Source organism: Berghia stephanieae, chromosome 3 (assembly GCF_034508935.2).
Source record: "Berghia stephanieae isolate SIO BIC M18660-M18661 chromosome 3, UCSD_Bste_1.3, whole genome shotgun sequence".
Lineage (NCBI taxonomy): Eukaryota > Metazoa > Mollusca > Gastropoda > Nudibranchia > Aeolidiidae > Berghia > Berghia stephanieae.
Window position 1 is genome coordinate 104,745,163 of NC_088362.1, and position 25,724 is coordinate 104,770,886.

The window sequence follows — 25,724 nt, forward strand, 5'->3', positions numbered from 1 at the left end:
AAGAGATTTTTACACAAAATACTGAGTATTTATTACTTACAATAAAATTAATTGATTTCAAGAATTAATCATTTGTTGTTTTTTTTACATGAAGCCAACATTGAAAAGCACAGGGGAAAAAAAAATTTTAATCAACAATAATAATTAAAACATTGTGAATTTGTCTGTATTGAGCATTCTAAAAATTTGGTTATTTGTTAAAATTTGTCATGATATGCCTTCAAATAAAACAAATAAAAATAAAAAGATAACTGTATTTGGCAGTGACAAAAACTTTTTAAAAATTTGTTATCATTTGTCTCATTCTGAGCCTTCATGTTGCTCAGTTCGCAAAGAACGCACTTCATCACTTGCAAATAGACCAGTATTGAGCTCAATCAAGGTTTGTTTTTCTGATGCCTCTGCCCGCCCCACTCTCCCCCTCCCTCCAGCAATAACTGAGAGTAGCTGGAATCTTTAAAAAATTCCATGCAAAAGATATCCTATCCAAGTGGTAGCAAGCAGTTATTACTATCTGCTTTATGCTTCTATACAACACCCTTGACTCTTTCAGGTCATAAAGAGGGAAAAGGAAATGATGTGACGGTGTCTTATTCCTAGCAAAAGACTCCAGGCAGCGCCCATGCAAAACCAAATGGTCCCATTCCAGAACCAGGACACAAAACTTCATGGAAAGGACTGATGTTTGTTTTTGTTTTGTTTTTAAGGGTTTTACAGCGCTTGCAACGCATTTATGTTATATCAGCGCCAGTAAACGCCAGTAAAAAGGAAGAAAATGGGATGGTAAAAAGTTCTAGAATTACAATTAAAGCACCCAAGAAAAAGTAAGACATAGGGGAACTGGGAACAAATAGGGATCAGATGTAGATTCCAATAGCATACCACCAATTTACTTGGTTTGAGATCACCTATAAGTCTCATCTGGACACAAGCACGGCCCCCACTAAGAGGAATACACTCAAATGCTTACATTATAAATTATAACAAATATAATAATACATAACAGAGAGATGATTTACAAGGAAAAAAATATCATCTCCCAAAACAATAACTATGCATTCGACTGTTTCCCTCCCAGCCAGGACTCCGACCAGGGTCGGGACAAAACCAAGTAATCTCATTCCAAGACAAAGACAGAAAGCAAGTTGGAAAACAGATATAAGGGGATAGAAAACACGGTATGTACCTCCCTGCCCACTGTGGAGGTAAGGAACCCCACCCAGACAGGTACTGTCTGCATTTATTAGAAAGGTAAGAGTCAAGAGAGCTTGCAATATTTTATGATAAAATCAGGAAGTAAAGGAAAACGACATAGGACACTCTAAAGAGAATGTCTTAATAAAAAGGAGACTTGTTCAAGAAAGATTAAAATTCGATCCAGTAAGAAAGTACATATAATATAATAAATATATTAATACTTTGTCTAAGGATACACAATAAGAATTTGAAATCGTGTTTATAATGCAGCAACAGAGTAAAAAATGTACAAAAAGATTAATAATTTAAATAGAATAAATCAGTCTTCTTCGAAAAAAAGGAGTTTTTTTTTTCAAGTTATTTTCTTTCTGTTAACACTTTTTTTTTTGTTTGTTTGTTTGTTGCTTTAGGTCTCTTCCAACACAATTGAGGTTATATGAGAGACCGCTGAAACAAAAAAACAAGCAATCTAACAAAAATAGTACAAATGTCAATCAAAATCATAACCTAAAGATATCATAAGCTAAATTATAAATAACCAAGAACAAACAGGCAGAAGATTTACAGGAAAAAAAATATCCCCTGTCAAAAATACAATCACAAACCAAAGAAGCAGGATAGGCTAGTAAAGAGAAGAAGAAACGACATCACTATCGGATCGTACACCCATGCGAACATCATAGGTATATGATTCAAGGGTGATGCTCCCATCCAACCACCCGCTCTGTTAACACTCACACTATACACAGTTTCAGATCTTTTTTCTTACACTGCCAATCACCAAATTTTAAATTGAAAATTCTCAAAATTCCTATTCAGATATAAGCACAAAATCCCTGCCCAAAAAATCACAGGGTTAATATCTTACAATCAATAATTGTTATCTTTGGTTATTACAATGTTTACTTAAAAACAATTGCAATGTGATGATCTAACATCATATCTTATGAGAAACAGACATTTGTGAATGTAGAGAGGGGAAGAAGGATGTCACACATGTCCAGCACAAAATCCAACAAAGAGGAACACACTCAAATGCTTACATTATACATTCAAAATAAAAATAATAATACATAACAGAGAGATGATTTACAAGGAAAAAAATATCATCTCCCAAAACAATAACTCCATGCATTTGACTGTTTCCCTCCCAGCTAGGATTCCGGCCAGTGCCAGGACAAGACCAAGTAATCTCATTCCGAGACAAAGACAGAACGCATGTTGGATAACAAATATAAGGGGATAGAAGACACAGTATGTACCTCCCTGCCCGCTATGGGAGGTCAGGATCCCCACCCAGTATCATGAATGCATTAAATTCTACTACATGAGCATTTGACATTATATCATTTGAGATCGAGTTTCGAGACGTGTATAGATTTGTACTACATCATTTTGTTTATTTTGCAATACTTATTGTCTTACCAGCAACAGATGGCTTCCTGTCATTCTTCGTATACGCTATTTACGATGCATAACAATAAAAATCAACAAGTGTTACTTTGAATATTTTTTTTTTTTTTGTTTTAGTTTCCATTTCACCCCTAAATTCTATTGGCCATGTTTGGTCTTTCTTTCTGTCTAAATTTCACATCATTGAGCTTCCTCATACTACATCTTCATATTATCCCACTTACAGGCAGCAATATTTTCATCTCATTTTGTACATTTCTGAATGATGAAAGCAATATTAAAGAAAAAGTAGAGGGATAAAAAAAAAAAGCAAAGATTTCCATGCTTTGATGCATGTAAATTTTTATTCTTGTCTATTGAAGTAGAATTTAAGCCAATAACAGTCCTTGAGTCTTATTCAAAAGTGGTTTTATTTTTTATGTCCTGTACTTTATTAATGGCTATTGAGATTACTGGTTGAATAGCTTCCTGGGGGTTTGTGATAGGGAGAAAAAAACATAAGGATAAGAGAAGCAGTAATAAAATCTATATTTAAACCATTCTGAAGCGCACTGAGAAGGTGAGAATAATTATTTTTGTTGAATTTAGAAAGACCAAAATATCATTCTTGCTTTAGTCAGATTATAAATTGTTTATAGATTAACATACCTATGTTATCATGGTAGAGAGCAATATTGAGATCTTCAAAAACATTTTCACTTTCAGGTGAAAAAAAAACAAAAAATAATTCTTAACCCTTTACAGGTGAGGTTTGATTTTACTTCAACCAGACACCATATTTACCCTTTTCACTAAAAGAGCTGTGAAATCGATGTGACCAATGACTTGTGCTTATTGAGACATGATTCATTGCATCAATGTTACAGCTCTCTGGTGTGGAAATGTCTACAAGAAGAAGAAGAAGAAGAAAAAGAAGAAGAAGAAGAAGAAGAAGAAGAAGAAGAAGAAGAAGAAGAAGAAGAAGAAGAAGAAGAAGAAGAAGAAGAAGAAGACATTATATTTTTGACTTAATCCTTGCCATGCAAGAAATAATGAAAGTTTTGAGAAAATGATTTTTTTTTTAACAAATAGTAATATATTTACAAATTAATATGATTTTGCATCGATTCATATTTGAGTTCTTTTTCTTCTTCTGACTCAGTCAGATTGAGTAATAATGTTGATGTGACAAATCTAAGAAATATTCCTCTACTTAACTATGAAGTGACAAAAAGTTTACTGGAGCAAAAGTACAATAAGGTATTTAGCTGGTGATTCATACTGAATGAAAATGTAAATCAGAGTCTCAAACTAGTATCATGTCGGGATGACTAAGATGCAAAAGATTTAACCCATTATTCAAATGATAAAACTTGGGACTAATTTATGTCCTTTATTGAAGAGTTATGACTATAGTTTCCCAAATTGCAAAATAATGAAATTTAGGTCGGAGAAAGATCGTAAAGATCTAATATTTGTTTATTCATTTATTCTTATTTTTATTTCCTATTACCCCTGTGTACTCTGAGAAATATGCAACATATTACGACAATTAAAAAAAATTTGAACTGAATTTTCTTTTTTAATGAAATATTAAAATTCTGACCATTTCAACTGTTGATTTAATTATATTGACATTTGTTTCCCTCTAAAATAATACCAGATTGATACAGTGAGTCACAAATGGAAATTTGGTTTGACACAACTTGTGAAGACCATGGGGGAGATGAAAAGGTGTGCCAAATAATGCACATCTAACCATTTCACTACCCTAATCTGGAAACACACGTTTTTTTAACATTTGACCAGAAGAGCTTTCTAGCCAAATTCTTACAGAGTACGGAGTTAACTGGTTAATTTTATTTATTTTAAAAAGAATAAAATAAAATTATTGCTTTAGTTAGAGTCAACTCCATTTAAATGATTCATAATATTTAACTTAGTTGACTATAGCTATTTATGTCCAACTCAATGCATTACATGCTATATATTGATAGTATGCTTTGATTAATCAAATGTTCACTAGTTCTAGCCAGTTAAATAAAAACAAGCTTTACATGCTGTTACAAAAAAGAAAATGTGAGCTTTACAACATAATTACAATTCTTGAGATTGAATGTAATGAGAACACTGAATACCTCTTCAGCTGGATATAAAAGCAACAGTTGTATAACATCAACAACAACCTTCTACATATATCATTGACTTTTATCAGCACAATAACTATCACTACCATTCTGACTACAAGCAGAGTGAGTTGAGTCAGATCCCTTCATATCACCGTCACTACAAGATTTATGTTCATTTGTCTTCCCTTCTCCATTCCTGACATTGCCACTACTGTCAACGTTCTCGTCGGATGTAAATGTTGTCCATACTTCATCTTGGTTACTGCCATTGTCTGACGTGGATGAATTGTTGTCCCTCTCGTTCAAGACAGCTTCACTGGCGCTGTCCAGATCCAGTGCTTTAGATTCTAATACTTCGATGGAGTAGAAGAGTTTTTTGGTCCTCATCCAGCTAAAGGTGTTATCAAATCTCACAACATCTGGGGATGATGATGGTGATGATGATAATGATAATAATGGTGATGATGTTATTCAGAGTGAAGATGATGATATTGATAATAGCAAATTTACGATTCCATTCCCAACCTACAACAATCGATGAACCACGAGGAAGAAAATGAGCATGTCCTAAGACTCAGGGGACAGATCTTCATTTTTTCCCTCATCGTTCATCAATTGTTGTAGCTTGGAAAAGCAATTGTTAACTTGCTAATACTGTTAATGACAATGAGGAGCTATACACAAGCTGCTTCCTAGTTAAGATATCATTTATACATCCCTCAAACTGTAGTTTTCTCATTTTGATGGGTTGCATCAGTCTGTTCAGTGCTATTTATATCTCATTCCTTAATTCTTCATTATTATTTTGCCTGTCCACAGATTCATTTTTTTAATATGTGAATTCATTACTTCATTCTAAATCATCTGATCCTTTCCTTATCAATCTTTCTGATGGTCCTTGCTCTGCACCTGTCTGTTTACACAGGTTATAAATGTAATTGTCCTATCCTTCATTAGTTTTGCATCAGATTTAATCAACTAAAAACTCGACCAACAAACCACCCTTTCCTTCCCGGCCCGGAGGATTCTTGGCTGTTTGCCTGTGGTCAATGATAAAGATCTGACAAGATGTGTATGGAAAAAAGCTAAACAAGAAGAAATCTTCAGACCCATTAGGCTAATGGAGTCTGAGTTTATCCCAGTTTCTATAGCGTGAAACGGACAATAGCAATTGTCTGCTACTCTTTGGATAGGATGATAGTCTATTGCAAAGTACTTTACACCAGTCCTAACAGAACGAGCTACCCACTCGCTGCTGGGTGGACAGTAGAAGGCGAGAGAGATAAGAAAAAAAAATCTGAGGCATACTGACTTTTTGGGATGGTTTTTTTTTTCTTGCATTTTTATTTCTGCTTTGTCTGGCCGTGTTTCATATGACATTATTTTCAAATCGTTTCCTACACCAGGACCTGCTCCCTAACTGGTTAATGATATTCAAATTGTTTTACTGGCAGGTAACAGCAAAGACCATCTATTGTAATAGGGCTTTAAAAGCTTCATGCCTCATCCTATATGGTAAGTGAAGCTCTTAGCTTTGAGCCCCTGCAAAGAGCTTTAAGCTCATTTATTGCGCTTCATAAAAGCTCACATTTTCTTTTGGTTTTCCAGTTTCAACTCTTTATGTTCTTAACATATAGACAGAAATAACATTTTAAAGAAAAGTGGAGTGAAAAAAAAAATCCAAATCATTACAACAAAGTAAAATGGCCATAAAATTAGTTTTTTTAATTTCATAAGAAAATTATACAAAACACAGACTTACATGTTCCTGGGTGTTTGCAATGTACAATTCCATACTCTGGTATCATGTGACTGTTGACTCTTTGAGAGGGGATAATGGCGTCCATGTTTTTGACTTTTTGTCGATGGTCACTTGTACGACAGAAAACACCAAAACCAATGTCAAATCCGTCTGTTTTGAACTGCCATCTGGTATGTTAGGATTGTTGTTTGAAATAAATGTTTCATCATCTACATACTGTATTGTAAAGATGAGTATTAAAACCCAAAACAATAATCAAATTCCAGATTCCTACACCCATTGACATAAATTTATATTTTCGTAAATCTATCAATTTCCAATAAGATCGTCTTATAAAACCACATTTCTGCCGTTTTTAAAACAAAATGTATTGGCAGTAATGATAAGTCTAAAAGAATCAACTTATAAGGAAAGAATATACCTTAGTGCAAACTTTCTCAAAGCTAAAAGGTAAATATAAAATTCTTGATCACTTTTGTCTGCCAGAAACTGGAAAAGGTAAACGAACCAGGACCATGCCTGATGTATGTCTTTTACTAAAGAGTTATAAGATTATTTTATGAATGCCTTTTAAATTTTGGATCCAAAAATGCTAACATAGTTATTGTTGAAGTCCATTTCATAATGTGGACAAGGTATTATCACGATTATCAATACTAATTTCCTAGTTTTCATAAAGGGTGTTGTTATATTTTGACATTTTAAAAAATTATTGTTTTGTGGTCAACTAGAAGTTTTTATAGAGGGAAATTGTGACTGAGAAGGAAAAAAAAGAATTAAATTAATTCACCACACACACACACACACACACACACACACACAACACACACACACATCTGATAACTACAGAAATTACTCATATTGTCCAATTCAGTAAATTGAGATTTTAAAACCCTACCAAAAAAAAAAAAAAAAAATTATTTTTTTACAAACTGTTTTCTTTATCCAAACAGCAGACATCTGTCAGCTCTCCTTGTATCAGATTAGATATTACTGTTTTGAGGAAAGGAAGTGAGCAGAGAAGTGTCAAAAGTAGACAATAGAGAGTAAAATATTTTGTAGTGATATGTGAATCAGACCCAAGACCTGATGACTACGGCACCCTCCATCTAGCTCCGAGAAGGAAGCCAGGCAGAAGTGCCAAAGAAGTCGTGTCCCAAGATTAATTTCTGTCAATGTATAAAGTTTTTATTCTCTATTGTCTTCTGGCACTTCTCTACTACTTAATGTCTTGTTATTATCATAAGTGCCTGCTGTTCCGGTTTGAATTCCCTTCTTTTTGTTAATTATTTTAAACAAAAGGCAACAAACAAAAAAAAAAGCAAACAGCCTTAACCTTATTGCACTTCCAGATTTCTCAATTCTAAAGTCAAGCTGCAATGAAGATCCCCTTCCAATGGAAGCTTGTGTAAAGCCAGTCAAATCGGACAGACTGTTTTTACCAAAATATTCCTTTGGCACTGGTCCGCCTTGTATTATCTGGTTCAAAAATAGAAAAATAAATCACAATATTTATGACATTACCTAAACAATGGGGGAGTGAAGGGGGGGTTCTATATTTAATCACCAGCTTTTGTAAATTGATTAAAAAACCTTAATGAAATTTAAAATTTGTGTAGCTTAAATATTTCTGGTGTAATAAATATTTTAAAAACATACTCTCAAAAATATCCTGTAACTTTATAAATTAAATTGAGGAGCCATTACAGCAGCATTAATCTATACCATTAAGATACAAGATGATGTTATCCCATATGTATTGTCTGAATGGTGCATTAAGAGCAGTATTAAAAAAAAAAACCATTATTAGGAATAAACTGTGCAATTAATAGCGATTATATAGCATTTACAGAAAAATGTTATAACTCAAAGATTCTTCTTTCAGCTTGTCCCGCATTTTACAGGGTTGCCATAATAAATGCCATATCTTCATGCATCCCAGTTCATTGCATCATCTTCCTCTAGGCCCAGTCCTTCCATATCGCCCTTTACGCCATCCATCCTTCTAGTCTTCGGGCCTCCCTTTTTTCCTCTTTCCCACTAATTGTAAATTGAATACTTTCTTTCCCATCTACTCAAAGATTACCCTATCTAAATTAACCCCTTTTTCCTCTTTCCCACTAACTGTAAATTGAATACTTTCTTTCCCATCTACTCAAAGATTACCCTATCTAAATTAACCCCTTTTCCTCTTTCCCACTAACTGTAAATTGAATACTTTCTTTCCCATCTACTCAAAGATTACCCTATCTAAATTAACCCCCTTTTCCTCTTTCCCACTAATTGTAAATTGAATACTTTCTTTCCCACCTACTCAAAGATTACCCTATCTAAATTAACCCCCTTTTCCTCTTTCCCACTAATTGTAAATTGAATACTTTCTTTCCCACCTACTCAAAGATTACCCTATCTAAATTAACCCCTTTTTCCTCTTTCCCACTAATTGTAAATTGAATACTTTCTTTCCCATCTACTCAAAGATTACCCTATCTAAATTAACCCCCTTTTCCTCTTTCCCACTAATTGTAAATTGAATACTTTCTTTCCCATCTACTCAAAGATTACCCTATCTAAATTAACCCCTTTTTCCTCTTTCCCACTAATTGTCAATTGAATACTTTCTTTCCCATCTACTCAAAGATTACCCTATCTAAATTAACCCCTTTTTCCTCTTTCCCACTAATTGTCAATTGAATACTTTCTTTCCCATCTACTCAAAGATTACCCTATCTAAATTAACTGATAACAATGACGATGATGGTAGTGGTGGTGGTGGTTGAGAATGAACTCACCATTGAAGGGCACCTGGGATTACCATCTGGATCGACCATGGTCCCACCCCAATGTTTAGGAAGCTGATCTGGTTCAATGTACTCGAGTAAAACATCCTTATAGTTGCCTGTAAGTGAAGAGGGAAGAAATTCAATAAAGACAAGATTTAGAACAGTATGTTCTTTTCTCACTTAAGGAAAAACCAGTGAGCATTAGCAATGATAAACCTATAAATAACTCATTTGGGCGTGTTACATATACACTTTTGAGGTCCTATTTATGGTATCTGTATCTATTTAGCAGAAATTATCTTTATATGCATCATAAATCAGAGAGCCAGCTTCTTTTCAAAAGCAATCTCTCCTTGTGTGTTGTAAGTTGATAAGACATTAAATGTTATTTGAAGCCAATTAGTGCATAAATATGTAAAGACCGTATGATTGAGTAGAAAAGCATTCCAATAACAGCCTTAGAACTCGATTTGAGCTGGTCATTGGCATCTCCTTTTTTTAAAAAGCAAGATTAGTCCAGGGTTATCTTGAAGACGACTGGGTTATTTTATAGATTCAAAGACAAATTTCACACTCAGATATATTTTAAAATATCGACTTATCTGCATTACTTTTGGAAATTGTATTCAAAGGGACCACATAGAGAAGTTTATTCGAACATACAAATGGTATGTATTTCAATATTAATGTACATACATGATTGCTTTGATAAGCTTTCACTCACTTCCACAAATTGTGACTTTCCGATGTGTCTCCTCACTCAGAAAAGGTTTAACGATACTGTATGCAACAGGAAAAATCCTTGGAGCTGTGAAGAGTGAGAAGAAAATATAAACTTACAATCAGAGCCAAGGAACTGGACTGAAAAAAAGTAAAAAATTATCAACATTTGACGGAAAAAATTACGTTTTTAAGTACGTTAACTCATCAACTACATCCTATGCCAAAGGCAAGCAAGAAACAAAAAAAAAAAAGACTTATTCAGCTTCATGATATGTATGGAATTTTTCCAGGCCACATTGTCCATAGAGCAGATGGGTGAAGATGGGTCTAATATATAACATCTGGTAAAAACGTGATCTCTGACAGACAAACTTCCTATTTAGAAGGAATCAAATAATTTATACCATCTATTTCAGGCTACAAAAATGGGATAAATCCCAGCTATTAGGATTTTGTTGTTCTAAAGTTAAAACAATCTTTATGTGGATGCCATATTTAAAATTTCTGTCGAAATTTTCATTTTTCTAGATCATTAAACTGGTCTACCTGAGCACTGTTGAGCATCCTGTTATCTAATGATAGTTATATCAACTCACAATCTAATTGAGATCATTATGACTGCAACAATTCTATTTCCTAAGAGATATTATCTCTCTCACTGGTAAATACAAACAATTCCAATAGCAGAAAGTCATCACTGATTTTTTTAAAAACAACCCTTAAACATGAATAATCCAAACCCTTACCATTCACAACAAAGGCTTTCTTCAATGTTTCTGGATAATTACTCTCACATATGGAAATAATTTCCGTGAAAACATCGACACCTGAGAAACAAAAGCAATAAACGTTTATGATTATGCTAGAATTCCAACAACTAATTTAGTCATGTGCATTTTATTTTAATCTCTTACAACATTATATTGGGTTAATGAAAACAAGTGAAATGAATTGAATTACATTTATACATTTAAATAACTTAATTTGCCCTGCATGTCCTCAAAACGGTGCTTTTGACAATAAGTGACAAATTAGGAAGTAGGCAATGGTATAAGATAAATATCTGAAAAAGTGATAAATATCTGAAAAAGAAAATTACAAGGGAAAAAAAACACATCCCTAAAAACCAACTTGCCTCGAATGGGGATGAAACCTGAGATCTCCTTGAATATCAGTCAGACATGCTACCTTTACACCACAGAGGTGACCCTTTGTGAAGACCTTAGGCATTACGGTCTAAATCCTCCTGACTATTGGGTAGCCGTTGTGGTGCGATCCACAGTCAAGGCAGGTTGATTTTTTCTTAAATTTTGCTTTTCTGTTTTATCTGGCACTGACTCATTCACACTTTTTCAGATTTTGACAATAAGATAAGAAACATCAATCCCTTCATTTTTGCCGATTGTACAACTGACACATTTGCATAAATAGGTTTATGTCAGAATCTTAAAATGGCAATGTTGTCATACTTTATAAAAGTGTAGAGCATGTTATCGCTTATTCTAAACAGGTATTGTTTCGAAGTTTTAAGTATGAGGATCAATCATAAAAAAACTAGCATGAATAATGAGGTGTGTGTGTGAGGGGGTGAGGGTGATATGGCCAAGTGGATGAGGCAATGCACTCCCATATAGGAGACCCAGGTTTCAGCCCCACTGTCGGAATGTCACATTTAAATTGAAAAAGAAATTTTGCCCCTATTACTCAATTTGCAACACTACAATAGGGAATGAGATTAGTGGAAGAGTAGCATCCCTTGATTGGACGTCACCTTACAGAGAGAACGTCAATTTGGTTTTGAAGTGTCTCACCGGAAGCGAGGACGAGAGACGCATGCTCACAACCAACATGACGTTCTCTCTCTAATAACTTTTCCGCCGGTGACGTCACAGACTATGGGTGACGTCCAATCAATGGACGCTACTCTTCCACTAATCTCATTCCCTATAAAGCCAATGCCTGGTTTACCTCAATCTGCTGGATTATGTACAGTCCTTTGTTTTTATCAAGAAAAAATTTAGAGATTCACTGAAAAATAAGAAATCAACAATTCTATACTTACCCGGTTTCCATAAATTTTTCACACCAAATTTGTCCAGATCAAATATAACCACCACCTGGTCAATTCGTTTCCCCAACTGTGAGAGAGAAATGTTTAAAATAGATTGTGTTTTTTTCCTTATTAACTGTAAATGGTATTTAAGATTTTGGCATTGTTCAAAATTACTGCTCATTTTTACTCAAATATTGGAGTGGATTGTATTCTAGAAGTTTCTAGAGGTGAACTACTCAACAGGATGAAGTCTAATATCAGAAGAAAAAATTGCTCATAAAATCAGACGAAGAAAAATACAAAATTATTTGTCGAGTGAATCACAAAAGAATATTTAATTTAACTTTAATTTTTTGAGTTATACTAAATAGACATGACATTAACATGGCCTGAAAGAATTGCATTAAATCAAAGAGTGATAAGGTATTTAAGTATGTCATTTTGTAGACAAGAGAAAACTTTTGTTACTCGAAGTAGGTATAAAGAAATTATTTATAAGTTTAGTTTATGAAGTGAAACAAGACTTCAATAATATCAGAATCAACTGATGTCTTTGCAAAATCCTCATTTCACTTGGAACCTTCATCAAAAGGCAAGCAACTTAAACACTGAGCTCCTGTGTCATCCTTATTTGCTTTGCTTATAATAGAACTCTCACGATATGTAATTCAATTGACATTATTCCTCTGTTTGTTATTAATTTTTAGACAAGGGGACAAACCGTACTCGCATTTGATTCATCTCACTATATATGGTTAACATTACAATTAGGTTTGATATTGCCACAGCCAATTGTTATTGTCTTGTTGCTACCTCTCTATGGAGAGAGAGAGAGAGAGAGAGAGAGAGAGAGAGAGAGAGAGAGAGAGAGAGAGAGAGTCAGTGACAAACAGAGAGCGAGAGAGATAGATGGAGAAAGATAATTTTTTTTTTAAAGAGAGAGAGAGAGAAAGAGAGAGAGAGAGAGAGAGAGAGAGAGAGAGAGAGAGAGAGAGAGAGAGAGAGTCAGTGACAAACAGAGAGCGAGAGAGATAGATGGAGAGAGATATTTTTTTTTTAAAAGAGAGAGAGAGAGAGAGAGAGAAAGAGAGAGAGAGAGAGAGAGAGAGAGAGAGAGAGAGAGAGAGAGAGAGAGAGAGAGAGAGAGAGAGAGTCAGTGACAAACAGAGAGCGAGAGAGATAGATGGAGAGAGATTTTTTTTTTTTAAAAGAGAGAGAGAGAGAGAAAGAGAGAGAGAGAGAGAGAGAGAGAGAGAGAGAGAGAGAGAGAGAGATTCGTTTTATTGTGTATTCATTGTATAGTGGAAGGAGGGTGGGGTCTTTTGAGACAATAAACAATGTGGGTGAACCCAAAAAAAAAAGGGGAGGAGAGTTTAATCGCTAACAATTGACTACAAAGGGTTGGGATAACTAGTGGCAGGTCTTAATCCTAAATAACTCGAGGTTGCAGCTCAAACAAGATTCAATTATATGATTTCATGTAAGTCATTACAAATTAAGCCCCACCCCCTCCTCTTCAAGCTGTCATCTGACTCAACATGGAAACAATGCAACAAATGATTTGACCAGTCCCATTTTTAAAATAGCAATCTCATTGGTCAATATGTTTCCCATTGATTGATTTTGACTTCTTTTGAAATGAATGGCTTTCTTATACTACCCCTACCTATTCTTTGCTCCACCCCCTCCCTCCTTTTCACTCTTTCTTTATCTACCAGTCTCGCTCTCTTTGTCTCCCTCGTGTCTCTTCTTCTTCTTCGTTCCCGTTTCTTTCACACATACAAACACACACACACACATATTTATATCTTTATTCTATATTAGCTCCTACCTCTACAATGCACATACAAGCACACTCTCTCTTCCCCCCCCCCCCCCCCCATTTCGAGGCGGAAGGTCACATAAATATTAATATTATTATTAATAATAATAATAATAATAATAATAATAATAATAATATTAATAGATAGATAGATAGATAAATAGATAGCGAAAGATAGATAGAGATATGATGGTACGTGATTGGAGGATAAGTCTTGATAAGTCTTTGTCCAGTTTTCCGATTTTATGTCATATGGAACAATCTCTTTCATACATTCAATTTTTTCTCTGTTGCGTTTTTTCGACACAGTGTCCATTGTGTTGAAAGGATTGGTCACCAAGCAAGGGACTAAACTGTGTAAAATGTCAAAAATTAACTCCCTTAGTCTTTACTGCATACTCTCTATTGAGCATCTTGACCATTCAACGATTGGTCATTCTGACAGCTCACGTGTCAACAGCTGTTAACTATGCATTGAGTCATCGCTGAAGCATTGCAAGACGGTCATCGGATAGTTGTGTCACAATCACCGCATTGATGAATATATCATCCATGCACGGTTGATAGGTAAAAAAAGCCAAAATTATATTCTAGTTACATTAGAAACAAACAAAGTATATCACTGACCTCGTCCCATTGAGATATAAACAATGATAGAAAAATCAAGAAAATCGGCTGATAAATAAAAAAGTTGCTAAAAATAGCTAAAATAAAAAGTAATAATTTCGCATCAGAAAAAATAACTGAAGTTCCTATCTCTTTATTACAATAAAATTGATAACACGAATGACAAAATCACCCCACAAATAAGGGAGTTATAAATTATTCGTAATATTTTTTTAAAGTTTACAATAATTGTCATCAAAGTCATTTTTCATCACAAAAGTCGTAATTTTTTTCAGATTTTTAACAAACAAAGTGCAATGTCAATGATTTGCACCCATAAATAAAATAGGATCCAAATCGCAATTTCTACGACATATTTTCTTTTCTGTCGGCAAATTTATAAAAATCAAAGTTGAAAACATCCTGCGACAGTGACAGGCCTGTCATTTCCTTCACAACGATTGGATTTTACTTACTGAGGCCAGTCTTGACTACCCCACCCATGAATATTTGCCCGTTGTCGATTTTTGTCTGGTTGAATCTTAAAGAGTTAATCATTATACCTCTATATTTGCCACTTTGCTGATTCCCCACTGCTGGACATTAATCCTTGCTCAGCAACCAATTCTACATTTGTTAATAATCCTTTATGGCGTTATTTCAGTGGCATGTTATTATGCAACGAAAGCAATTTTAAATGAGATAAAACTAATATACTCACCTCCTTTGTTTTCTCTTCAAATTTTTGATAAATAACCTCCAACAACCAAATTCGACTTCGAATAACATCTTGCTTTCGTAAGGACATCAAGATACCTGCAGCCAGATAAAAAGTATCAAAATATGTCGTCTTCTATGACAAATTATTACAGTAACAAAAAGTATCAAAATATGTCGTCAGCTATGACAAATTATTACAGTAATAAAAAGTATCAAAATATGTCGTCAGCTAGGACAAATTATTACAGTAACAAAAAGTATCAAAATATGTCAGCTATGACAAATTATTACAGTAAAAAAAAGTATCAAAATATGTCAGCTATGACAAATTATTACAGTAATAAAAAGTATCAAAATATGTCGTCAGCTATGACAAATTATTACAGTAATAAAAAGTATCAAAATATGTCGTCAGCTATGACAAATTATTACAGTAATAAAAAGTATCAAAATATGTCGTCAGCTATGACAAATTATTACAGTAATAAAAAGTATCAAAATATGTCGTCAGCTATGACAAATTATTACAGTAATAAAAAGTATCAAAATATGTCAGCTATGACAAATTATTACAGTAATAAAAAGCCTGTTCTTCAGTTTGACGACATTCCTAGCCTGTCTTGGTGGGAAAAACCATTGGTAAATTTGAAAAAAAAACTTTTTGATATTTTAGTAACCTTATGCTTGTATACCGGCTACTTGCAAAACTGATAAAGTTTGCAGTCTATTCAGTATTAAGCCTATCAGACTGAGTTTTAAAATTCATTGCACCCGACATAATATGCCTTCCCAAACAACCTCTAGTTCTTCTTTTTCAAAACTAAATCAAAATCTAAATTTTTTCAATCAAATATAAATGAGACAAAGAAATTCGAAACAAAAAAGCTAAATTTTGCCTATTTCCCACCTCTTCAGGAGTGTTAATTCACAGATGCTGTTGATATTAGGAAAACTCTTCACTGACTTTGCTCACCAGTGATGATCGAATGAATGAATGGAATAATAAATTAATGACGTGTACCTGTAAAGCGTATCTGATTATCAAGGATGGGTATGGATGCTAAATCATCTTTACATTTACATTTTGATATAACAGTCAAACCCATCCATCACCTTTAAGTTACCAAAACAACGTTTTAGTGATGCTTTAAAATTCAAAGAAAGTTGCTTAATTGCTATTTAATGTTAATTCATGCCTTGTAGAACATTCAACTTCAGAAATTTGACAATCAGTCCTACCTTTCATGTCTGTGAGCCCAAATAAGTCAAGAAAAACTAATGATCCCTCTTTATCTTCACCACACAAACTTCCACAAAAATATTTCTTCATGACCTCCGGGGGTTCAAAGTCTTTGAGGATTGTATCCACTCCATTAGCTTTACGCCAGGCAATGTTCTGAGATAAAAAAGGTTTTATTTAAAGCTATAAAGTTAAAACCCAGAAAAGTGAGTGGAGCAGGCACTTTATGTTGGTAACAACAAGAGATGAAGTGAGTAGGAAAGTGCCAGAAGACAATAGAATAAAAAAAAAAATTTCGCGGCGGTGATGGGGTTTGAACCCGCGACCTTATTGGTACGACAACTCCACCTGGTTGGTGAGAGCGCAACTCTACCATATGCCACAATCGTGGATAGCCCATACGGTAGAGTCACGCTCTCACCGACCAGGCGGAGTTGTCGTACCAATAAGGTCGCTGGTTCAAACCCCCATCACCACCGCGAAAATTTTTAAAAATTCTCTATTGTCTTCTGGCACTTTCCTACTAACTTCATCTCTTGTTGTTACCAAAGTTAAAACCCGTCACAAGTCAAGAAAAAGATATTGATAAAAAAAAAATGTTAAGGTTAGAGATTTGCAAAGGTCGTATTATCACAATATTGCTTATTCCTCTAAAGACTTTAATGAACCTAGGTTAACATAATTAGCAGGCCAAATAACCGAACGCAATTATGGGTCTGATTTAACATTGTTGTAAAGAACAATATTTTGTTATGATTTGAGAGTATTTCCATAAGGAGCCCATGACAATTCGAATTATCAGACCTGCAAATAAGTACACATCAGCATTCAATGCACTGCCAGAGAAGAAGGCTAAAAAGAATAAGAAAATAAATATATGACCTCAAATTGTAAAACAAATTTTATAAGCTGTATTTAAGAAACCACACATAAACAACACTTATTCTTATAACTTAAAAACAGTGAAGACTGTATCCTTTTATACTTTTAAAAAGGTAAAATCCCTGCTCTGGAGAGGACAATTTCTACATTGCTCCAATTACTCACATTTCTTATCATTGTCTCCGATTTCTTTAAATCAAAGTTCCTGGCTGTAAATAAAAATGATGAATCTTTATATAAAATGATGAATTACATGCTATATGAAGGAGAAAATATAATATGGTGAAAAAAATTTACAACAGCATTTACTAATAATAATAAGAATAATAATATTAAAAACTTGGAACAGTTATATATCACAATATCCCCTTAACATGCTCAAAGAGCTTTATAAGGGCTCCCTAGACAAAAGCAACAATTAACATACAGGACGAGACATGACACTTGTTAGGTAATATTACAATTTTTTCAGAGACAAAAAAGGCTCTTAACGGCCAGGTACTCATTTTACACCTGAGTACAGTGATAGAATCTGATGCTTAAAATACAGGACGAGACATGACACTTGTTAGGTAATATTACAATTTTTTCAGACAGAGACAAAGAAGGCTGTTAATGGCCAGGCAATCATTTTACACCTGAGTACGGTGATAGAATCTGAGTAAAGAGCATTTACCCAGTATTCAACTATGCCATGTTCAGAGCAGGACTCGATTCATGAACCTTCCGGTCTGAAGGAGAGCCCTCTCATTCTCTCTCAAACAATGTCAAAAGGAATGAGGTGAAGGTAGGGGTGGAGGAAAGAAGAGCAAGAAGAGGAGAATCTAGAGATTCATATAGATTCATAGAGAGAGAGAGAGAGAAATAGAGAGAGAGAGAGAAAATAAGTAGGAGTGAAATATCTGTTCAATGTTACAGTTATCGTTTAACGTTATAACAAGTGTAACTTAATGACAAATTGCCATATTTATGGACAATAAAGATCTATTATTATTATTATTATTATTATTATTATTATTATTATTATTATTATTATTATTATATTTTAAAACCTTATAAGTTTTCAATGTTTGAAGTTTGGAAGCAGGAAAGTGATAATAGTTAAATCTGCACCAATTCAATCAATATCTACCATACCTCGTAGCCAGCGAAGCAAGTAATGATCATCATCATATTTTGGTCTCTCTTGTAAAATATCTTTGATATTCTCTCTAAACTGTAGAAAAAAAGGGGGTGAAATGATGGATTAGCATTACTGTCCAATATGATAGAAAGTTAGTAAAAGACTGACTAATGGCCTCACGATTTGTTTTCATTATTAATATACGTAATTCCCTTTGTTTGTCTTTTGGGTTTAATCTAAGAGAAGACTAGAATAACCCCAGCCGAGCTCAGTGCCTTTGGGTATGGACCAGCAACGACCATATTGCTGTGCAATGCAGTGTAATGTGAAGATGGTAGAAGACATGAAAGGGAAAATAACAATAAATCTAAAATAGAACTTTACTATTTGAACTCAGTCCAAGTGTCTATTAAAGGAATGAAATGGAAAAAAGGCTCATATTGTGTTCTTAGGTAAGGCACTTGACACACTCGACTCAGGTGTGACTGAGCACCATTGGCCTTGACTGATATTGTAAGAGTCTTAGTACAAAAACGATGCTGAACAGGCAACTGGTACTATATGAAATGGAAATATGGTTCCATATGGCGCGCCCAGGGAATAAATGAACCATTGTGAAGTGCATCGAGGAAATGACCTATATAAATGTTCATACATACTTATTTGATTCAATTTAAATGTAATCCACCATTAGAAATATATTTTCGTACCAATGTTAATTGATGACACATAAAAGGTGGAAAAAAAGAAGTAATCATTAGAACTATCAGGGTCCCGACAGTTCAGTTGGTAGAGCACTCGCTTCACACACAAAGGGACCGAGATCCATCCCGGGTGCAGTCGAGATTGTTTTCTGACCACCCTGTCCACCCAGTAGTGAATGGGTAGCTGAGTCTGTTAGATTTGGTGGAAAGTACTTTGCAATAGACTAGTGTCCTATCCAAAGGATAGCAAGCAATTGCTATTGTCCGTTTCACGATATAGAAACCGGAATAAAATCAGGCTCCATGGGCCGAATGGCTCTGAAGGACTACTTCAAAAACTATTGATAGGTATATTGGCAGTTCAATGTACTCTTGTATGTAGGAGGGGGAGGACAGGGGAACGCGAGAGAGAGAGAGAGAGAGAGAGAGAGAGAGAGAGAGAGAGAGAGAGAGAGAGAGAGAGAGAGAGAGAGATCCCATATTAACCCAGAAAACTGACAACCACAAGCTTATGGTTGTATCAAGACCAGCAAAACACCCAAAGGTCCACAAAAACATATCTCTTACCTCAAGAGAGGGTTGTTGTAAACGAACCAAAGATAACAACAAAATTATGTGAAGTAAATAAAATGTTGCTGGGTAACCAGCATCTTGTAACAAACATACAGAAAAAGTAACCAAGCTAAGCCATGACACGGGAGTCGTGACACTTTAATAAGCTTTCAATAAATTTTCTATTTTAAGCAAATCTTTCCTCTACCCTGACAATGGGTTATTATAGTTTCAGGCTTCAAACAAGCCAACATTGCAAAACGACTGCTATGGGTTCGATTTGCAGATGGAAGTGAATTAAACAAGATTTGTAAGGAATTGAATCTTATCATTCTGCGGTTATGATAAAAGCCTGGGCTGTAGTTACCTCAACAAGTGTTGCAGCTTGCTTGTTGCTGAGATTTCCAACTTGTCCACTCATGGTGAAGTTCCAGTTTCAATACTTGAGATAAACAAGGTCGCCTTTCTCAAAAACTAAATTAGTGTCTACAGCTGAAAGTCAATAAAACATTTCCAGGTTATTCCTAATTGGAAATCAAATACTGAAGTCTACATTTTTAAACTTATGATAATGTAGTAATATAAAATAATATATGACCTACATAATGCAGATAGTCATCATTACACGGTAATTGTCCTATCTATGCCACATCTGAAAGAAACTATTTAGTTGTTCTAGAATATAGGAGCCTGCATTTCGATTCATCTTGACTATGATATCAACCAGGTTTACAATGTCCTGTGTATCTTGAGATAATTATTGTATTAACCCCACGATTTTATTATTAAAAACATATCATTCTTAAAAAATGAAGATTTAGTGTATATTTCTATACATATAGAGCACCAACGAAATAACAAACGCAATTATATACATATATATTTTTTTTGTAATCACACTTTTTACTTTCTATTCCACCACACAGATATCCTTTAGATGCATCTCACAATAACAAAAAGGATACATAGAAACACAAAAAGATTATTGAACTCAAACGCAAATCAACAACAATTACCATAGCCTCAGGATGGGGCCCTTGTAATTTATGCATTTTCACTCCTTTATTATAATGTTATTATTTTACGGTTGACTGGGTTTTTACCAACACTCCCCCACCCCCCACCCGTACATATTTCCATATTTTTATATTGTTTAGTTTATACTAATTATCTCTTTTAATCTCAATATTACCATGAAAACAAAAGAAGAAAAACAAAAAAGATCATGTCAAATCTTTATTTGACAGCACATTTCATAAATGGTAACAATAACATTCACACTGTTATTATTCAACAAAAGTTATGAATGAATAAATCAATGCAGTTCTCCACACCTGCTGTGGGACTCGTGTAGTTGTAGAGTTCAATGTTGACTATACTTTAGCCTGGTTAAAAGTCATTTAAGTGTATTCAGTTGGCATATTAAAAATTGCTGACATGGTTTTAGTTTGATTCTTGTTTCTTTTGAGAGTGAGTGAGAGAGAGAGAAAGAGAGAGAGAGAGAGAGAGAGAGAGAGAGAGAGAAAAAGAGAGAGAGAGAGAAAGAGAGAGAGAGAGAGAGAGAGAGTGTGTGTGTGTGTGTGTGTGTGTGTTGATGTTGCATAATAAGTGTGTATAAGTGTTTGCGTGATGCTGATAGTAAGGCCCGCTACAATCTTTACATTAAGGGCTATTTTTAAAAATACAGATTGTAACAGCTCACTTAAATATTCACACGAAGTCTTCCTTAATCCCAGCTGTGGCATCAATGAGAGAAAAGTACATTGTTTTATCTTGTATAAGAAAGTCACATGACATGGCCAGTCATGGAATGAGTGGCAATAAGTACAAAGTACAAAGCTATGTCACTATCTTTTATAGGAAAAATAACAATATTCACATTAAAACGCCAATTTTAGGTGTGAAAGTGATCACTGTTTGTTAATAGTTCTTTAACAACACTTGTGACACTCTTATGTATTTCAGGATCAGTAGAAAGTAAAATATTAGAATAATCAAAAAGATTCAGATCACGCTGAGCTGAGTTGTCAAAAATGTAAAAAATACCCAATTCATCCAAGGACCAATCGAGTCTAGCAAGACTAGCACAACAACCAATAAAACTATTGGGATTTTTATTCGTAATTAAGTTTATTGTGCAATAAATATACAAACCTTGTGTGCAATGTTTTAGACAAAAAAAAAAAAAAAGATAGAAAGAAAGAAAGAAAAGTGAGGTCTTTGTGAATGTCTATCAAGTTATCTAACACACTTTGAGATTTTAAACACAATAAGTTAATGTTAAAAGAGAAAGTCTGTGAATGACAATGTATTAATTAAAATCTTAAGTTCAATGCGCTTGGGTTTCTCCTCTTTTCTAAGCTAAAAACAATTGCTTGCAACTACTTTGGCTGATAAACAGTTTATTTACAAAGTACTTTTCAATGATCAAAGTAAGACATAAACATTGCTTGGTAGACAATTACTTGTGCAAATTGTTTCATTTGACATTATTGATAAAATAAGGTCTTCAAAGGTGCTTGGCAAACTTTTACAAAGCAATATTACAGCCATATCAAACAATGCATTATCGTTATCAGCATTTTTTTTCAACCATTTATGTAAATCATCAATTGCAGAAAAAAATTTTAAAAAGACTGTTTTACATGTTCTAAATCTATCCAACTTCATTTTAAAAATGATTCAGTCTATAACCATTTTACTGAATATACAAAGATCTGGCCACTGCACTAATTGAAATTACTCAATAAAGCAGTCAAATGAACAGGTTCTAATAAGAACTTTGCAAGGGAAAAGAGGAATATGACCAAGAAACAGCTGAAGACCAAAACATAAATTAAAGGAAAAAGGAAGAAAAAATATTGTGCCTATTACATACATGAGGTTCTGCATTACCATAAAATTTTAAGGTTTCTCAGTGGTGATTATCAAATTTCATCTGCCTATTTCGCTTAGATACCCATTCATTCAGCGAAAAGGGATTATTTCATTGAATAATATCACTCAATATGCCCATGATAATTTAAGAATTTTTTATAAATGCCGCACAACAGAACTAAAGTAGAGATTTTTTCCCCCTTTTTTGTCTTCAATTCTTTTCTAACATGGCCCCAAAACACAGAGATTATTAAAATCACTAAAAGTGTTAATAAAAAATTAAAATGAAATAATGTCAGGTGATATCATAGAAGAAGCCCGATATTTTGTGGGCAGATCAGCTGACTAACTGTGTTACCCGGATATAACTCTTTTTGTCTGGAGAACAAACAAACGAGGCTCTGGTTAAATATATTTTCCCTCATTTCGATTAAAAAATCAATATTTTTAGCAAATATTTTTAAAGAATAGTTAATACATATATTACACTACCAATATTGTACATATTATGTCCTTTTTAAAATGCAATAATAAACTAACGAATTGCAACGGTGTTAGTTTTCATCGTGGTGTGAGGTTGATTATGTGATGTGGATAAAGGATATATATTGGTATCATTGCTTTTATCATTGTAGTTGTCCAAAGAAAGAATTTTCAAATTGTTTAATTGAAGCCTATGTAAATTTGGTTGCAAACAACAGTAACTATGTAGTGAGATTCATTTAAAATGTAAGTGTTCCTGTTGATGGTGATCTGTCTTGAGTCTTGTATTTGTTCCTATATAAAAGCTATTATTGCGTGCCATTTTGTATGACAAAAATTGTTTTGTTTACGGTGGGAAAGTCATAAACGCCTGGCAATTGTAGTCAATTCATGAGGCTGTTTTAAACTAATTCAATACTAAACAAAACTTAATCAATTGAGTGAATTGTTAGCCGTCACCACTGCATTCATTATAGTATATAGAAACCTCTGCAATAACAAAAATAGCTATGCTCTCAGAGTCAGAGTGTATTTTATAGAGAATAAAGAGGTAACTAAGGTAAACACCAGTGACTTAAACCCAGTAATCCATATGAGAAAAACATGGCTTGAGTATGACAATTTTAATAATATTTTACAAATTGGAAGAGTGGCCTTGTTCATCTTGTTTACTATTGTGGTCTAATGATGGCAAGCATGCTCAGTGAATGAAACGGATAGAAAACAGGACCCTGGTGTTGAATGCGTAGTAAGGAGAAAATGTTGGTTTACTAATTTACATAAATTTCCCTACCAAACTCTGATAAGAATTGATACTTGGTCTTGTGCACTGACGGACATTGTTGAAGTTGAACAGTGATAATTCAAAATTGAAGGAAAGTCTTCATTAAAATTGCATGCAGACTTGACCTTGTGTTGTCTTTTAGGGTTTGCCTCTACAGCAGACCTGCTACTTTTGCGAAAAATTTGTAGTTGTAGGACAATCATTTTTGGGCTCCATCAGCAGAGCAAAATAAGCCACCATAAATCATGTTGTAAAAATCAAAATATGGCACTAAATTAAATTATTTAAATCAGGCACAATTTAGGGTAATCATAATAAACCTTTAATTTTATTATAGTGATTTCATGCACCTCTGTTGACTGTGTGTCTCAATAGATCATTTTCATGCACCTCTGTTGTGTATACACGCAATCCATACTATTTATTGTGGATGCTGTGTATATATATATATAAAACAAGCGCAGACAACATGCAATCGAATTTTAAAACCACAAAATAGAATTTGCATTGAAGGTAAAATAATGTTCCCGAAAGGCCTGATCATGAGTAGTCAGGTGGCTCCATTACGCAGTGGTTAAGGGGGTGTAGGGGAAACCATGATATGAGATCAAAGAGAAAAAGTCGCGCCCGCACTTGGATGGTGGAAATTTTTTTAAATTTTATTTTGGGGGGGGGGGCGGAAGGGGATGATAATCAGAATGGGATGTACACATTCACATTTATAGTATAGGTAATAGATGATAAGGGATGTATATTGCTGTCCCTCCAGGAAAATGGCACGGCTAGTTACGCATAATATACGCGGCCACATATTTTTGCCTTCCGAATGTCTTTGCCGCATATTTCGTATTTTTTCCTTGTTTTTTTTTTTATTTAAAACAAAAAAGTCTTTGTCACATATTTCGTTTTTTTTTTTTTTTTAATTGGCGCTTTGACAATTTTTTTAAAACACCTGAGGAGGGAGTGGAGGGGGGGAAAGACTGGTGACGGACGGTCGGTCGAAAATCCAGCTGGTCCTATTTTCCTGAGCGATCAGTGATAGATCGATGGATCGGGGGCGCGATTGTGATTGGGGTAGATTTTGTGACAATATTATTAAGTTGCTTTATGCTGAAAACACTTCAGAAGAGCATCATAATCTTTATGTGACAATATGCGAGAGAGAGAGAGAGAGAGAGAGAGAGAGAGAGAGAGAGAAAGAGAGAGAGATTAACTCCCGTATACAGATTTCCAACATGATTCCCATATCTCAAGCCATCCAGTCTAAATTTTAAATGCATCCAGGATTAGGACATGAGAATAGAAATAGAAATAGAGGCAGCCTTCGGCCTTGTTTAAATTTTTATCATTTATTTGAACTGTATATATGCAGCTCGAATAAAATTATTAAAAAATTATAACTGAACTATTACTAGAATCCGTTGCACAGTGCTCTGTTGTTGAATATACCACTTTACCAGGAAATACCTACAGTATACTAATACAAGAGTAAGAGACGTTCTGGCTACTCACTGCTGATGAATATGACAGTGACAGTGACTGTGACAGTTCAGTGGTACAGAGTCAGAGCCCAGAGCGCCAACAACTCAATAAAAATTTGAAGTCAATTCGATTACAGTTGCACTTTCTTTTCACATCATCAAACCATTTTGAGTGATCATGGAAGGTGGACGAAACATAACATAAAATTACCATTGATCACAAAATTCCTCTTGTTTACCCACTCGAGTCGCGAATCCTCAACAACGAACGAGAACTCTGCTCCATTGAACTTTCACCTGGGCCTAGTGTTGCCAGCAGGTTTTAGCCAGATTATTATTGAGCTAATCAACCAAAATATACGAGAGAGAGAGAGAGAGAGAGAGAGAGAGAGAGAGAGAGAGAGAGAGAGT

At 34.2% G+C, this 25,724-nt stretch overlaps 1 protein-coding gene across 2 annotated transcripts; it reads right to left on the reverse strand.

Moving 5' to 3' along the window:
• Positions 1 to 6: 6 nt before the first annotated feature.
• Positions 7 to 25,621, reverse strand: LOC144969068 (SEC14-like protein 2). Of its 2 annotated transcripts, none has more exons than XM_078908077.1 (13): positions 25,525 to 25,621; positions 20,056 to 20,180; positions 18,447 to 18,525; positions 17,475 to 17,518; positions 16,427 to 16,583; positions 15,189 to 15,283; positions 12,049 to 12,124; positions 10,733 to 10,813; positions 9,988 to 10,071; positions 9,273 to 9,379; positions 7,817 to 7,959; positions 6,481 to 6,647; positions 7 to 5,137 (listed from the first exon to the last, which is right to left on the reverse strand). In XM_078908077.1, exons 2-13 carry the CDS (start codon positions 20,107 to 20,109, stop codon positions 4,788 to 4,790), a joined length of 1,437 nt encoding a protein of 478 aa, XP_078764203.1. In that variant the 5' UTR covers positions 20,110 to 20,180; positions 25,525 to 25,621; the 3' UTR covers positions 7 to 4,787. The 2 variants fall into 2 exon arrangements, with proteins under 2 accessions (XP_078764203.1, XP_078764204.1); XM_078908078.1 differs by having other exon boundaries at positions 3,732 to 5,137; positions 25,345 to 25,597.
• Between the last annotated feature and the right edge of the window lie 103 nt (positions 25,622 to 25,724).

Coding starts and splice junctions, on each gene's coding strand:
- LOC144969068 (XM_078908077.1), bottom strand. CDS start 20,109: ATGAGTGGACAAGTTGGAAATCTCAGCAACAAGCAAGCTGCAACACTT. Junction 15,284..16,426: donor TGGGCTCACAGACATGAAAG/GTAGGACTGATT, acceptor ATCTGGCTGCAG/GTATCTTGATGTCCTTACGA. Junction 12,125..15,188: donor TTGAAGAGAAAACAAAGGAG/GTGAGTATATTA, acceptor TCTCTCTCACAG/TTGGGGAAACGAATTGACCA.